The sequence below is a fragment of the Babylonia areolata genome, chromosome 19 (genome assembly GCF_041734735.1).
Source record: "Babylonia areolata isolate BAREFJ2019XMU chromosome 19, ASM4173473v1, whole genome shotgun sequence".
NCBI classification, from domain to species: Eukaryota; Metazoa; Mollusca; class Gastropoda; order Neogastropoda; family Buccinidae; genus Babylonia; species Babylonia areolata.
This window is the reverse complement of record NC_134894.1, coordinates 52042841-52057222: the sequence shown is the minus strand read 5'-3', so window position 1 is coordinate 52057222 and position 14382 is coordinate 52042841. Positions and strand designations below refer to the sequence as shown.

Sequence of the window (14382 nt, the reverse complement as noted above, 5' to 3'; positions counted from 1 at the left end):
GTGACGTGGTTCGGGGATCTCCATGTGGCCTTGTGGATGCGCTTGTGTAGGAAGATACTTCCTCCTGTCACCAGCTGGTTCAGGGCGCATAGGTCTGCAAAGCACTCACCATTCTCATTCATCTGTCCCAGCCTGTGTGTCCCCATGGTGTCCTCGTAGCCGGTGTTATCCCTTCCGATCTTGGCGTTGAAACTTCCCATCAGTATGGTTATGTCTTTGGCTCCTCTTCTGTCTGTCACTGTCTGTAGTTGTTGGTAGAAGTCATCTTTCTTCTCTTCTTCCGCATCATTGGTGGGAGCATAGCGCTGGATGATGTTCAGCCTGATGTCATTCTTCTTGGTGGTAAACTTGGCTGTGATGATGCGGGAGTTGACAGGTTCCCAGCCGATGAGTGCTCCCTGTGCCTCCGGTGCCAGCATCAGAGCCACACCCTCAGTGTGGGGGACTCCATCCTCTGTGTGTCCAGAATACAGCAGTTGCTCTCCAGATGAAAATCTCATCTGACCTGACTGTAGCCACCTTGTCTCACTTAATCCTAGCACTCCGATCTTATAGTTTTTCATCTCTCTCGCTACTTGGATGGTTCTTCCTGCTTCATACATAGTCCTGATGTTCCATATGGCTACTCGTGTTGTTGTCCTGGGTGTCAGAAGGGGAGTCAGCCTTGAAGCTTCCTTTCGGCTTTCACTGCGCCACGTCATAAGTCTCCGGGATGGAGACCCTTCCTTGCCCAGGTGAATGTTTTGGTTCTTTGTCATCGATGCTTCTGTAACTGGTCTTTTTTACAGGTAGGGTAGTTAACCCTACGCAAACCCCTTTATCCTCCGGGTGAGGTGGTCCTGCCTTAGTCGCCTCTTATGACTTGCATGGCAGGACAGTGGGTCTATTCTATCAGTGCCCAACCCACAGTGCGTTTGTTTGATATTAGACATATGATATGTGTGTGTGAGGTGGGGTGGTGGTTAAAGGGGGACATACAATAACTGTTTTCCTTGTTTGTGTAGAAATGTATTGGTGAAGAAGCGAAGCGAGGACCTGTCACAGTGTTTATCCAGCATTCTTGGAGAGGTGGTGGAAATCGCCCAGAACCCAGTTGATGATGTCACTCTCCCTCAGGCACAGCTCTTTGCCAGACTGGATGCTGGATTGGCACGCAGTCGCTGGACTGAAAAGGTGAGACATGACCATGGTCATAACTGCCTGGTACTCTTCATTCTGAGTGAGCAACAGTCAACACAGCCACTGCTTTTTGCATATGTTTGTCTGCTTTTGTTTGTAGGATGGATAGAGAGAGAAAACATGAGGAAAATGTTCATCAGCTTCATCTCAGAGCTCAATTCCAGTTAAAACCAATTAACTGAGGTGGCCCCCTTTTAAATTTTACATCCTTGTTGTTAATTAATAAGGAGAAAATAGATATGTTTTCTGATTGAAAAATGACAACACAGCCATGGTGTTGAATGAGGGACATGTTTTGGTTACATTCAAACAGTTTACCATACTTTTTGGCATACAAGGCGCTGCAGATTTTAAAGAAAAAAGTTATTTTGAACATGTGTAAGGCACATGCATCTGATAAGTGGCATCTACTGTTAAGTGAAAGTCCACTATCATGGCTTTTTTTAACAGTGGATGTTCAATCAGGATCTAGTCTGCTAGCCCTGCTTTCAGTCGCAGCTGCCATTTTGCTTTGCAATCTGCTTCTGCTTTTGAAAAACAATCAGTTCTTTTCTGATTTCTGTGCTTATGCACCATAAATTTATCCCCAACTCAGACACTGCTCATTTTCCATGGTTTATGGGTGAACTGCGATCATGTTCAGTTGAAATTTGGTGTAATATGCAAATTGGTTACATTTTCATATGATGGTGAACATGAAACCATGTCAAATCGAACATTGTTAAGACTGAAGTATTGCTGTTCATTGTGATTGTGAGCATTTATTGTGGTCAACAATGTTGTCATATATTGAGTTTGTTGTGGCATGTGGTCCCAAGTGGCGGTGAGAATTTAGTTTTCAAGACAGAGATAAGGCACATACAGCCAATAAGACGCAGGGGTCAGATTTGAGTGAAATAATAGCACCTTATAGGCTGAAAATATGGTACCTCCATGTCAGGCACCCAGTGTTGTGTCTTTTTTGTTGCTGGTTTGTGTTTCAGTATGTCTCGATATATTATCAGACCAGCATTTTTCCAGATCAAGCATTTTTTCAGTGGACCTTCTCACTGACATCCCCTTGTTATGCTGGCTGGAAAGACATTGAGGTGAAGCTGATAACTGGTAAGAACTGCTGGAACAGACTGCAGCAGATCAATTGTTTCTATTGAAAGAAAAATTGTCTTAAATCCTGTGGTTTTTCTTGCCCAACTCTGTTGGTGACCTCCATTTTGATTTCCCCTCTGTTTTTGACTCACTTGTGTAAACAAAGTGAGTCGATGTTTTAACCCGGTGTTCGGTTGTCTGTGTGTGTGTCCGTGTGTCTGTGTGTCTGTGTGTCCATGGTAAACTTTAACATTGACATTTTCTCTGCAAATACTTTGTCAGTTGACACCAAATTTGGCATAAAAATAGGAAAAATTCAGTTCTTTCCAGACATCTTGTTTAAAACAATATTGCACCTCTGGGATGGGCACAAAAAAATTAAAAAAAGAAGCCTAATTATATGCAAACTGCATTTACTGTTATATTTATATTTTTTGTATTCTCTAAACTTGGCACTTTGACCTCTTATTCTGACACAACAACAAGAGGAGTCATTATTATCATTTTTTGTTCAAACAGGAACTTCTTTTACTAAGCATGGAATTTTTATTTATTTTGCAAACGTTTTGGTGCAGATAGTAAAAAAGGGAAATTACTCTGTAATTAATGCTAGGGGACTTAATTTATTACAAGTGAGTCTTGAAGGCCTTGCCTCTCTTGTTATACTTGGAGTGAGTTCATGTCATCAGTGTCAGTGGATTCACTGGGACTGTCATAGATGAGACTTGGTACTCCACACCACAGAAATGTTTATTCAGTCTGGTTCCACAACAAAGCAGTTATTCCCATCAGAAAGGGACTTAGAAGATAGTGCCCGGAATATGTTAACCTGTTCAGTGCTAAGGTATTATTTTTGCATGTGCTTCCTATTTGCCTGGCCGTTTTGGGTTGCTTTGATTCTAGCATGCAAACTACTGCAAGAAAGAATGCATAACCTATACTTTCTGAAAGGAAAATGAACAGACTGTCAAATCCTGATAGTTAGAATTTCATTTAACCCTTTCAGCCCTTTAACCCTTTCGCTGCCAGGAAATTAAGATTAAAGTGAAATCTAATTGCCAGGGTTTTTTCACAAAAAACGGGTATAAATTTTCAAAAGATTCTGTGCTCTTTGTTATTGGAGAAAGACCCATAAAAGCATATATTTTCTGAAAGGTAAATGAATAAAGAATACAAAACAGTTCATGTTTTCCCATTTTATATCTTTTCAGTGACATGCTGTTTTGAAATCAGTATTTTGCTTTTTGTCACATTTTCAACTTGTTCATTACATACATTAGTCAGGTAATTTGCACTAAAATATCACATTTTCTGGACAAATGGATATCTGCACACACAAAATCATACTAAAACAACCACCATAAAAAATTTTTAAAAAGAGACACAATGCATTGTGACTTCTCCAAGTCAAAAACATATGGATGTGAGGCCACGGTTGGCTGAGTGCCAAGAAAATCGCTCACATTGTGTCCTGCTAATAATTCGGTCACTTTCTGTCGTCTGCTACAAGCTGTACAGCTGGCGTCAATTACCTTGTATCTTACCTCGTATCTTGGCCACTCTCTTGATTGCTGTCTTTATTTTCTTTCAGATGGTCATATAGATGTTAATTACTGTCTTCTCCTTCAAATTTAGGCTTCAATTCTTTCTGAGCATCAGCTAAAGAAAGCAGTCTTGGTTGATTTAGTTTACCACAATCGCATGTCTTGAGCAGGGCATCAATCTGACATTTTGTTGAGAGAGCGAGGAGAGGAGTCAGGCAAACACTGAGGACAGTAACCCAACCAAAACGTTCAAATAAAGACTGCCTCATGACATAGATGGTGTTTCTAGCTGTGAATAGAATCTAGGAGATTTCCCAAGCTAAAGCTACCAGAATTTTTTGTCAACAAACTGAATGCAAACCAGAGAAAAGTCAAGATATTTCGATGACGAGTTATCTCGTCATTGTGGCAGCGAAGCGTTATCATATAGGCAGCCTAGGGGTTAAGGTCTTCTGCCTGTGTAATCCTTCCAGCCTGGCATGTTTTGGCCTGGCTGCATCAACCGGAAGGGGTGCTTCACTTCTGGAACAATTTTATAGCAACCACTCAACCAATAGCTACCGAATTTTACATAATGACTGAAATATGATTTTGACACAGATTGCTGAAGTCTCAAGATGAAGGATTTAGTAGTTTACTTGTAACTTTAATTCAAAAACAGAAATAGTAAAATGTCAGCAACTGTCAATGTTGAAGGTTGTGGGCTTTCTTCTTGATTGAAATGTCCGCCACTTTGTCTTAACTGGTTGCTAATTTCATCTCCTTCACTTTCCCAAGAATTATTGGATGAATTATGAGACAAATCATCATTATCTGCATCAAATTCGCTGCAAGAGTCCATCATAATTTCATTGAGCACTTACTGCGCAATGAACCTTTGACGTTTTACCATATTGATGTGGAAAACTGGATAAAAAACTCACTAATTGTTCGATTTTTGGAGTGAAACTTCGCGTGACAGTGAGGAGGGAAGTTAAGTTGGAGTTACTTTCCATACCTAGCAGTTTAATGCACAGTAATGAGCTGACGAACTGGTTTAAATAAATGGGTTTCTTCGCTCGCCTGTCAGGCGGGCTCAGGCAGAGAACAGCTCTCAGGCGGGCACAAGGTTGAATGAGTTAACACAGTTATTATACATATATATATATATACACATCCTTCAGTTGCAGCGTCCGCCTGTGCCACGCCCACTCACTTCTCACTCACTTTCAGACAGTATTGAAGAGTTTCATTGTGACCCAGTTGGCCCACAGTGCAGGGAGCAAGGGGGGTGAGCACTGTTCATAAGTTTGTCTACAGATGATATCTGATCAATACAAGTATGCTGAATATGTAATTCACAACTTGCACAAAACTGTTCATCCCCTACATCACTCTCTCTTTCCCTCCCTGCCCTGAATCAGTGGATGGTTTGTTTTTTTAGGTCAACTCTAGGTCAGCCACAGATCAAAATTCGACTTTTTGCTCTGCTTTCTCTCCTTTGCTGGATATATCTAGCTCTATAACTAACCTCTCCCCCTCCTCTCCGCAAATCGTCATTCTAACTTTCACTCACTTCAAGTGTACCATTCGACAAGATTTTGACACACCTAGCACTAAATTCATCATCACCAATGACTTTAAAAGCTTCCTCAACATCTGGATTGGCAAAATGTCATGTTTTTTTGTTGTAACACACTGCTGTTTCAAGCCATAAGGGAAAGGTTGTGTTTTGTTGTCTGCCATTTTGAAAGCATTGTGAGAGGGGTATTGATAATAACATCCAGAAATGCTCATACAGAGCATGATTTGCTGTTGCTCCTCACAGAAATGAAAGTGGACATATCAAGCTTTCTGACTGGTGGCTATTGGGACACATCAACTTTAAAACAGAACCATAAAAAATCCTGAAATTACGCTGACATATACATACGTCCTAAGGCAAATAGTGAAGCACCACTGAAGTGATTCAGCAACAATGCAGTCTACTCTGGTGGGTGGCCTCATGGCAGTCTAACATTGTTGGCTCCCTGTGGACTGCTAGTGCAGTCTGTTACATAACCAGACTGGATATTGCAAGGGGTTTGGGATGTTCATTTGAGAATACCGTTGTTGAGTGGCTGACATTGTACAAACAGAAAAAAAGAAAAAAAAAAAAAAAGAAAAAAAAAAGATAACACCATCTTGGAGCCTTTACAATCTGCTGATACTCAGTTGTGAAAGTGAAAGGTATGTTTGCATTTTTTTCTCTCTTTCTAACAGAAGGGGGAAAAGTGTGTACAGAAGCAGATATTAGAATAGCTTCAAAAGCTATTAGAATAGCTTCAAAAGCTGCTTAGCTTTGTACGTTTTCCACAAGTGAGGTACAGTATGCATATGAGTTCCATTGATGTTTATCACAGACAGCACTGTCAGACCTATTTGTTTCTTTCTGCATGTGGGCCTAGTGAAGCAGAACTGTTTGTACAGTCAGTCAGTGCTGTTTATACAAAGACATGTTATTTTCTGCTGTTGTTTTTTTTATGTTTTTTTATGTACACAGGCCATTGAAGCAGAACAGTTTGTACAGAGGCACTGTCACAGATACTCTGTGCTGATCACCAACCTGCTGGTCTCTACACACCAGTCAGGTCAGTCTGGTCTCTGTACTTCACATCCCGGGCCGGTCATCACACTGTGGCCACTGTCCCAACCAGCCCTGTCTTGTGTAGCATGTTGTTTGGTGAATGACTTCACACATGCCGGTTTGCATTGTTTTCTGAGGACATGAGAATTCCTTTGGAATGCTTTGGTACAGAATTTCATAAAGTATTTGATGTGGTCAGTTCTTTTCTCCAATTTTTAGGACTGTCAAATGGGAAATGTCAACAATATGGTTGAGAATTCAGTATAATATAGTAAAGAATAGTACAAGACAAAAGGAGGAAGGTGGCAGAATGGTTAAGACGCTCAGCTGCCAATACAGAGTGTCCGTGAGGGTCTGGGTTCGAATCCCTCCCTCTCCCTTTCTCCAAAGTTTGACTGGAAAATCAGACTGAGCGTCTAATCTTTCGGATGAGACGATAAATCGAGGTCCAGTGTGCAGCACACACTTGGTGCACTGAAAAAGAACCCATGGCAACAAAAGTGTTGTCCTGGCAAAATTATGTAAAAAGAAATCCACTGTGATAGGTACAAATATAATTATAAGCATGCACTCAAGGCCTGACAAGTGTGTTGGGTTATGCTGCTGTCAGGCATCTGCATAGCAGATGTGGTGTAGCGTATATGGATTTGTCTGAATGCAGTGAGGCCTCCTTGAGAAACTTAAACTGAAACAAGACAAAAGAGAACACAGTGCATTACCATTGCTATTGTTTGAATTGGTGTCTTTAAACTGTAAAAACCTGTTGGCAGGAAGTCTTCCAATGTCAGCATCAGCTGAGCTTAGGCAACCCAGCAGTCACTTTCAGGTCAGCAAGTTCAGGCTTCGTACAAACTGTGCAAAGTTGAGACATACTTCTTTGGTTTGAACCTTCAAGTTCAGCATCTTAAAAAAGTTAAGCACATTAAGTAGTCTACACTAAAGCCAGAAACATTTACTTCCATTTAAGCTAGCTGGATGGAATGCACCAATCTTTTTTTTTACTGAGAATGTACACAGTCATGACCTGTGCGAAACTCTGACCAGTGTGTTCATTAAACTTTTGAGGCCACCCACTTATTTTTGCCTTACTGTAGTATGTCACATATTTTTGTCAGAAATTTGATTATGCTGTATAGTGTGATTTAACAGCAACATGGGATTATTACATAGACACATTGTTAACACACATTAACCTCTTGACTGCGCTGTTGACATACGGTGTACGTCATGAAATGTCGCTCACCAACGCTGCATTGACGTACGCCGACATCATGTTACATCGTTTTGTGTTTCGAGTCCCGCAGAAAATACAGTCTGCTAACCATTAAATTAGCTCCCCTGAGAGCTCTTTATCTCCTAAGTTCCATAAGCTAACATTATTCACCTCATTGTCATATTTGTGGCGAAAGTTTTGCAAGTTTGTACGAAGCTCAAGTTGTGTTTGCAAAGCCATGGCTGAACGCAGACAAACCCCAACACTTGCACTAGTACTGGAAGAAATCCTTCACGATGCAAATAGTAGAGATGAAGATTGTGGACTGAATGAGACAGAACTGCGTGAAGTTGTTTATTTATTAAGAATTCTTGACTAAGTTGGTGCCAAAGACACTGATTTTGACATGGAGGTGGGTGGGAGGTGGAGTTGCTTGACGAAACTGAAGACAGACAAGATCAGCTGATTCAAGATGCAGGCAGGTGTTTACGAGGTTTGTCAGTTTATTATTTGCTTTCTGTTTGTTGTAACAATGAATATGACTGCATTGTGTGTGTTTTGAATGTGATAGCTGAGGTAAGTCGCTTCATCAGTCACTGATCAGTGTGTGAGTGAGAGAGAGTCAGTCACATGGGTACTATGTGTGACCATCACAGCGCAAGGAGGCGTGGTCGCTGGCTGGCTCATTGTTGATGACAGCGTGTCGCTCGCCTAGAGCTTTCTGTGTATGCCATGCTGAATGCCCACATCCTCTACAAAAAAGCAGACAACAGCAATACACTCCTGGACTTCCAGAAGGATGTAATTAGTGCCATGATTTTTGGTGACCAAGACCAGACACTGCTAAAGATGACCATGCTGTTCGTTTGTGTGGATGACACTTCATTAATGTCATCCCACATACCCCACAGAAGGCCCGGCCACAAAGGAGGTGCAGAGTCTGCTGGAAAAAAGAACAAAGAAAGGATGTGAGGTTCTACTGCCCAGACTGCCCCAGCAAACCAGCACTGTCTTGAAGACTGTTTCCGCAAGTACCACACACAGCGTTTTTACTGGCGATAGATGCTGGGTGAGTACATCCTTTTCATTCTTTGTGTGGACTGTGTTGGAGTCTTATGGACCTGGACACTGTTGCACAGCCTTGACAGTGTGTGTGGTTGATCACAACAGTCACAAGAAAGACTGGTTGATAACCTGGTTGATGTTGTAGCACCTACATAATGGAATGACAGTCCCTTTTTTTTTTAAATTGCATTTTATGGAATTTTTGTGTCAGATGGATTCATTATTTGAACATGTGAGTATTGAAAATAAAATTTTGGTTCATTTTCCTTTCATTTGATATATACTTTTATGGACTTATCTTCAGTTCTTTTTGAAATATAAACAAATTAAAATCATTGGCGTGTTTTTCTTGTTTTTCTGAAAATGTTCTCAGCATAGGCTATAGCAAAACATACTAGCAGTGAAGGGGTTAACCAACAAACAGCACCACCTGATATCTGACCAGGTGCATCACTTGGCGGTGCAGAGATTGTGCCCACAGAGGTGACCCAGCTGCAGGTCAAGGTGAAGGCTGTCAGTCAGCGTGCCCTGCAGGCCATCCAGCTGACCTCTGACCTTCAGCATCGAGCCACCGTACGGCACTGTCTGGACAACCTCACCTCACTCTTGTCCACCATCAGTGAGGCTGCTACTGACTATGTGTCAGGTGAGGTGTGGGCTTCATGCTGTAATAACACTGTATCAGGTAAGGTGTGGGCACTATGTCTCAGGTGAGGTGAGGTGTATCCGGTGAGGTTTCATGCTGTGACAACACTATGTGTCAGGTGAGGCATGGGTGCCATGCTGTGATACTGTATCAAGGTGTGGGTGCCATGCTGTGATATTGTATCAAAGTGTGGGTGCCATGCTGTGATACTGTATCAAAGTGTGGGTGCCATGCTGTGATACTGTATCAAAGTGTGGGTGCCATGCTGTGATACTGTATCAAAGTGTGGGTGCCATGCTGTGATACTGTATCAAGGTGTGGGTGCCATGCTGTGATACTGTATCAAGGTGTGGGTGTTATGCTGTGATACTATATCAAAGTGTGGGTGCCATGCTGTGATACTGTATCAAAGTGTGGGTGCAATGCTGTGATACTGTATCAAGGTGTGGGTGCAATGCTGTGATACTGTATTAAGTTGTGGGTGCCATGCTGTGATACTGTATCAAGGTGTGGGTGTTATGCTGTGATACTGTATCAAGGTGTGGGTGCCATGCTGTGATACTGTATCAAGGTGTGGGTGTTATGCTGTGATACTGTATCAAGGTGTGGGTGTTATGCTGTGATACTGTATCAAAGTGTGGGTGCCATGCTGTGATACTGTATCAAGGTGAGGGTGCCATGCTGTGATACTGTATCAAAGTATGGGTGCCATGCTATGATACTGTATGAGGGTGTGGGTGCCATGCTGTGATACTGTATCAAGGTGTGGGTGCCATGCTGTGATACTGTATCAAAGTGTGGGTGCCATGCTGTGATACTGTATCAAGGTGTGGGTGCCATGCTGTGATATTGTATCAAAGTGTGGGTGCCATGCTATGATACTATTATCAAGGTGTGGGTGCCATGCTGTGATACTGTATCAAGGTGTGGGTGCCATGCTGTGATATTGTATCAAAGTGTGGGTGCCATGCTATGATACTATTATCAAGGTGTGGGTGTCATGCTGTGATACTATATCAAGGTGTGGGTGTCATGCTGTGATACTATATCAAGGTGTGGGTGTTATGCTATGATACGGTATCAAGGTGTGGGTGGCATACTGTGGTACTGTATCAGGTGAAGCGTGGGTGCAATGCTTCAAGTGAGGTGTAGGCACTATGTGTCAGTTGAGCTCTAGTGTGTCAGGTGAGGTATGGATGTCATGCTGTGCAGAACACTATGTGTCAGATGAGGTGTGGTGTGTCAGGTGAGGTGTGGTGTGTCAGGTGAGGTGTAGGCACTATGTGTCAGGTGAGGTGTGAGTGTCATGCTGTGCTGAACACTGTCAGGTGATGTGTAGGCACTATGTCTCAGGTGTGGTGTGTCAGGTGAGGTGTGGGCACTATGCATCAGGTGAGGTATGGACACTGTGTGTCAGGTTTAGTGTGTCAGGTGAGATGTGGACACTGTGTGTCAGCTTTAGTGTGTCAGGTGAGGTATGGACACTGTGTGTCAGGTTTAGTGTGTCAGGTGAGGTATGGACACTATGTGTCAGGTTTAGTGTGTCAGGTGAGGTGTGGACACTATGTGTCAGGTGTGGTGTGTCAGGTGAGGTGTGGACACTATGTGTCAGGTTTAATGTGTCAGGTGAGGTGTGGACACTATGTGTCAGGTGTGGTGTGTCAGGTGAGGTGTGGACACTATGTGTCAGGTGTGGTGTGTCAGGTGAGGTGTGGACACTGTGTGTCAGGTTTAGTGTGTCAGGTGAGGTGTGGACACTATGTGTCAGGTTGAGTGTGTCAGGTGAGGTGTGGACACTATGTGTCCGGTTTAGTGTGTCAGGTGAGGTGTGGACACTATGTGTCAGGTGTGGTGTGTCAGGTGAGGTGTGGACACAATGTGTCAGGTGTGGTGTGTCAGGTGAGGTGTGGGCACTATGTGTCAGGTGAGGTATGGTGTCATGCTGTGCTGAACACTATGCATCAGGTGAGGTGTGGTGTGTCAGATGAGGTGTGGACAGGTCAGGTGTGGGTGTCATGCTTTGCTGAATACTATGTGTCAGGTGAGTTGTAATGTGTCAGCTGAGGTGTGGGTGTTATGCTGTGCTGAACACTATGTGTCAGGTGAGCTGTAGTGTGTCAGGTGAGGTGTGAGTGCCATGCTTTGCTGAACATTATGCGTCAGATTGTGCTGAACACTACAGCCAAGTTTCAAGTCAGGATAGACATAATAGCACATCTGTTGGCAGATTTATGTGTGTACAAATCAGATTTTTTTTTTTCAACACAGCATCTCACATTTATTTCTGCTTTTTGCCTTGTCTTTCTTTCTTTTTTTTTTAACCCCTAGGCTGCCTGCATGATGAGATAACTCATCATGGCAAGCATGTATGCTTCACTGCCACAATGACGAGATAACTCGTCATCGAAATATTCTGACTTTTCTCTGGTTTGCGTTCACTTCGTTGACAAAAATAGTGGTAGCTTTAGCCTGGGGAATCGCTCTAGATTCTATTCATAGCTAGAAACCCCATCTACGTCATGAAGCAGTCCTTTATTTGAATGTTTTGGTTTGGTCACTGTCCAAGTGTTTGCCTGAGCAATCAAGAGAGTGGCCAAGATGCGTCTGACAGTGAGTGATGCCGGCTGTACAGATGTTAGCAGTCGACAGAACATGACTGAATTAGCAGCAGAGCGATATTCTTGGCATGCAGCCAACACGGTCTGATGAGAACTGAATCAAGTGACCGTGTGAGAGGGGTGAGGAGGAGGGGGGTGGAGACTGAGGGGGCGTGGCCTCACATCCATCTTATCACTTGGAGAAGTCACAATGTATTGTGTATCTATCTCTTAAAAAATATATATATATTGTGGTTGTTCTGGTATGATTTTGTGTTTGCAGATATCCATTTGTCCAGAAAATATGATGTTTTTGTGCAAATTACCTGACTAATGTTTGTAATGAACAAGTTGAAAATGTGACAAAAAACAAAACACTGATTTCAAAACAACAGCATGTCACTAAAAATATATAAAATGGGAAAACAGCATGTGTTTTGTATTCTTTATTCATTTACCTTTCAGAAAATATATACTTTTATGGGTCTTCCTCCAATAACAAAGAGCACAGAATTTTTGGAAAATTTATACCCGTTTTTTGTGAAAAAACCCTGGCAAATAGATTTCAATTAAATTTTATTTTCCTGGCAGCGAAAGGGTTAAGGTGGGGTCATGTTGCAAGATGCTCAGAAAATTGAGAAACACATCACACCAAGGACAAAAGACATATACTATACAAATTTTTTTTTTTATTATTGTAAAAACCTATGGAGTTTTAACAGTTATTTTGCACTCTACTGTCAGACTTCAGTGCTGTTACAAATTAAACAGTACTTTAACTTTCACTTCTTCATAACCACATCAATGAATTTCTTTAACTCACTCCAGATAAAAGGCGTTATGAATTAAGAATATCTTAACTGACTTTTCCGCTCTCCACTGCGACCAATAAATGCAGCTGTGTGTTGTTGTGCTTGTGAGCAGGAGAGTTTTTATTGTGGTGACTGGTTCACGTGAACAGTGCGCGTCAACAATGGCGTCTGACTCAGTTTCTTCTCAGTCACAGGGCAAACAACAGATTAGATGAAGGGGACCTATTGGGGCTAGATAACGTTCTGAATTTAATCTGTTTCAAACTCTGTGTGCTTTCCTGGATTCATTTACAAGTCATCAGTTTGTGCAAATTTTGAACAAAAAATATGGATACTTTCATCATCTCACTGTAGCATAAGAAGGGGGGAAGTTTTATATTTTGTTCACAACTAACTCGTTATTGATCACTTTGCAACTAACTCGTTATGGTATTGATCACTTTGGAAGTTTTCAGTTCATGAATTCAAACATTTGTTTTTTGGCGATTTTATTTCTCACCCATACAAATGGGTCCATGGGGAAAGTCAGGGGAGCTAACTGGCATACTAAGTGAGTTGAAGCTGGCAGAAAAGATTGATGAGTTGACAGCTGTTGAACAGTACTGGAACAGACTATGCTTGAAAGTAGTTTGTTTTCTTTTGAAATGTTGATGGATGTCATGATTATAATACATGCTTGTGAATGTGAGCATTTTAATATCTGTGAATCAGTTTGAGGGTGGTAAGATCCTGTATTCTGTGCAAAGATTGTAACACCTGTTGATCAGTGTGAAAATTGTGTGTGAGTGACCCAGGTATAGAGGCAGAGAAGAGTGAGCGGGAGGTGCAGAAGGCCAGCACCCAGTGGGGGGCCAAAGTGCACTGTCTGCTGTCCACCCTGCGGTCCATGAGTGAGGTCAAACCTTCTGTCATCACTGGTCAGTAACCTTACCTCCGTCACCTGTAGTGGGATAGTTATCACTGGTCAGTAACCTTACCTCCATCACCTGTAGTGGGATAGTTATCACTGGTCAGTAACCTTACCTCCATCACCTGTAGTGGGATAGTTATCACTGGTCAGTAACCTTACCTCCATCACCTGTAGTGGGATAGTTATCACTGGTCAGTAACCTTACCTCCATCACCTGTAGCAGGATAGTTATCACTGGTCAGTAACCTTACCTCTGTCACCTGCAGTGGGACAGTCATGTAGTCATGTAGCAGCTGTTAATGTCTCTGCATATTTGAACGTGTGAAAGTGTGTTTTGAAGGAACAAGTCGGTACGTGTTTGTTCACAAGTTAAGTTTGAGTTTTGTCATCCCAATTTGACTTTTGCAGTCATTGACTCTGATGAATATAGTCAGACAAAAAAACATACAAATTCGCTGGCTTTCCAAACTAATTGGGGTGATACTTGTATGATTTTGGATAAATAGATGCTTCACATCCCCAGATGATGGATACATATGTAGTTGGAAAGTGGTCTTAAAGACTGATAAATGTCATCATTAAGTTTGATATATAGCTTTTGATTTTTTTCTGCTGCCCAACCATATAGCTTATGTTTTACTGTGTATTCAAGATCAATCATGGTTTTTTACTGAAGGAGGGCCCAGAGTGTCAGCAAATCGATTGCAATCGCATCTTAATTTTAG

At 42.1% G+C, this 14382-nt stretch overlaps 1 protein-coding gene across 3 annotated transcripts in view; it reads left to right on the top strand.

Annotated features, from left to right (window-relative positions):
• LOC143293831 (uncharacterized) overlaps positions 1-14382 on the top strand; it is a 208714-nt gene that overhangs the window by 132494 nt on the left and 61838 nt on the right. For 2 of the 3 annotated variants that reach the window (XM_076605112.1, XM_076605111.1), the window contains exons 17-20: positions 1005-1173; positions 6331-6418; positions 9138-9338; positions 13542-13664. In XM_076605112.1, coding sequence (XP_076461227.1) covers positions 1005-1173; positions 6331-6418; positions 9138-9338; positions 13542-13664 — 581 coding nt within the window. The remainder of the gene's footprint in view (positions 1-1004; positions 1174-6330; positions 6419-9137; positions 9339-13541; positions 13665-14382) is intronic. The other variant, XM_076605113.1, reaches the window with a different exon arrangement.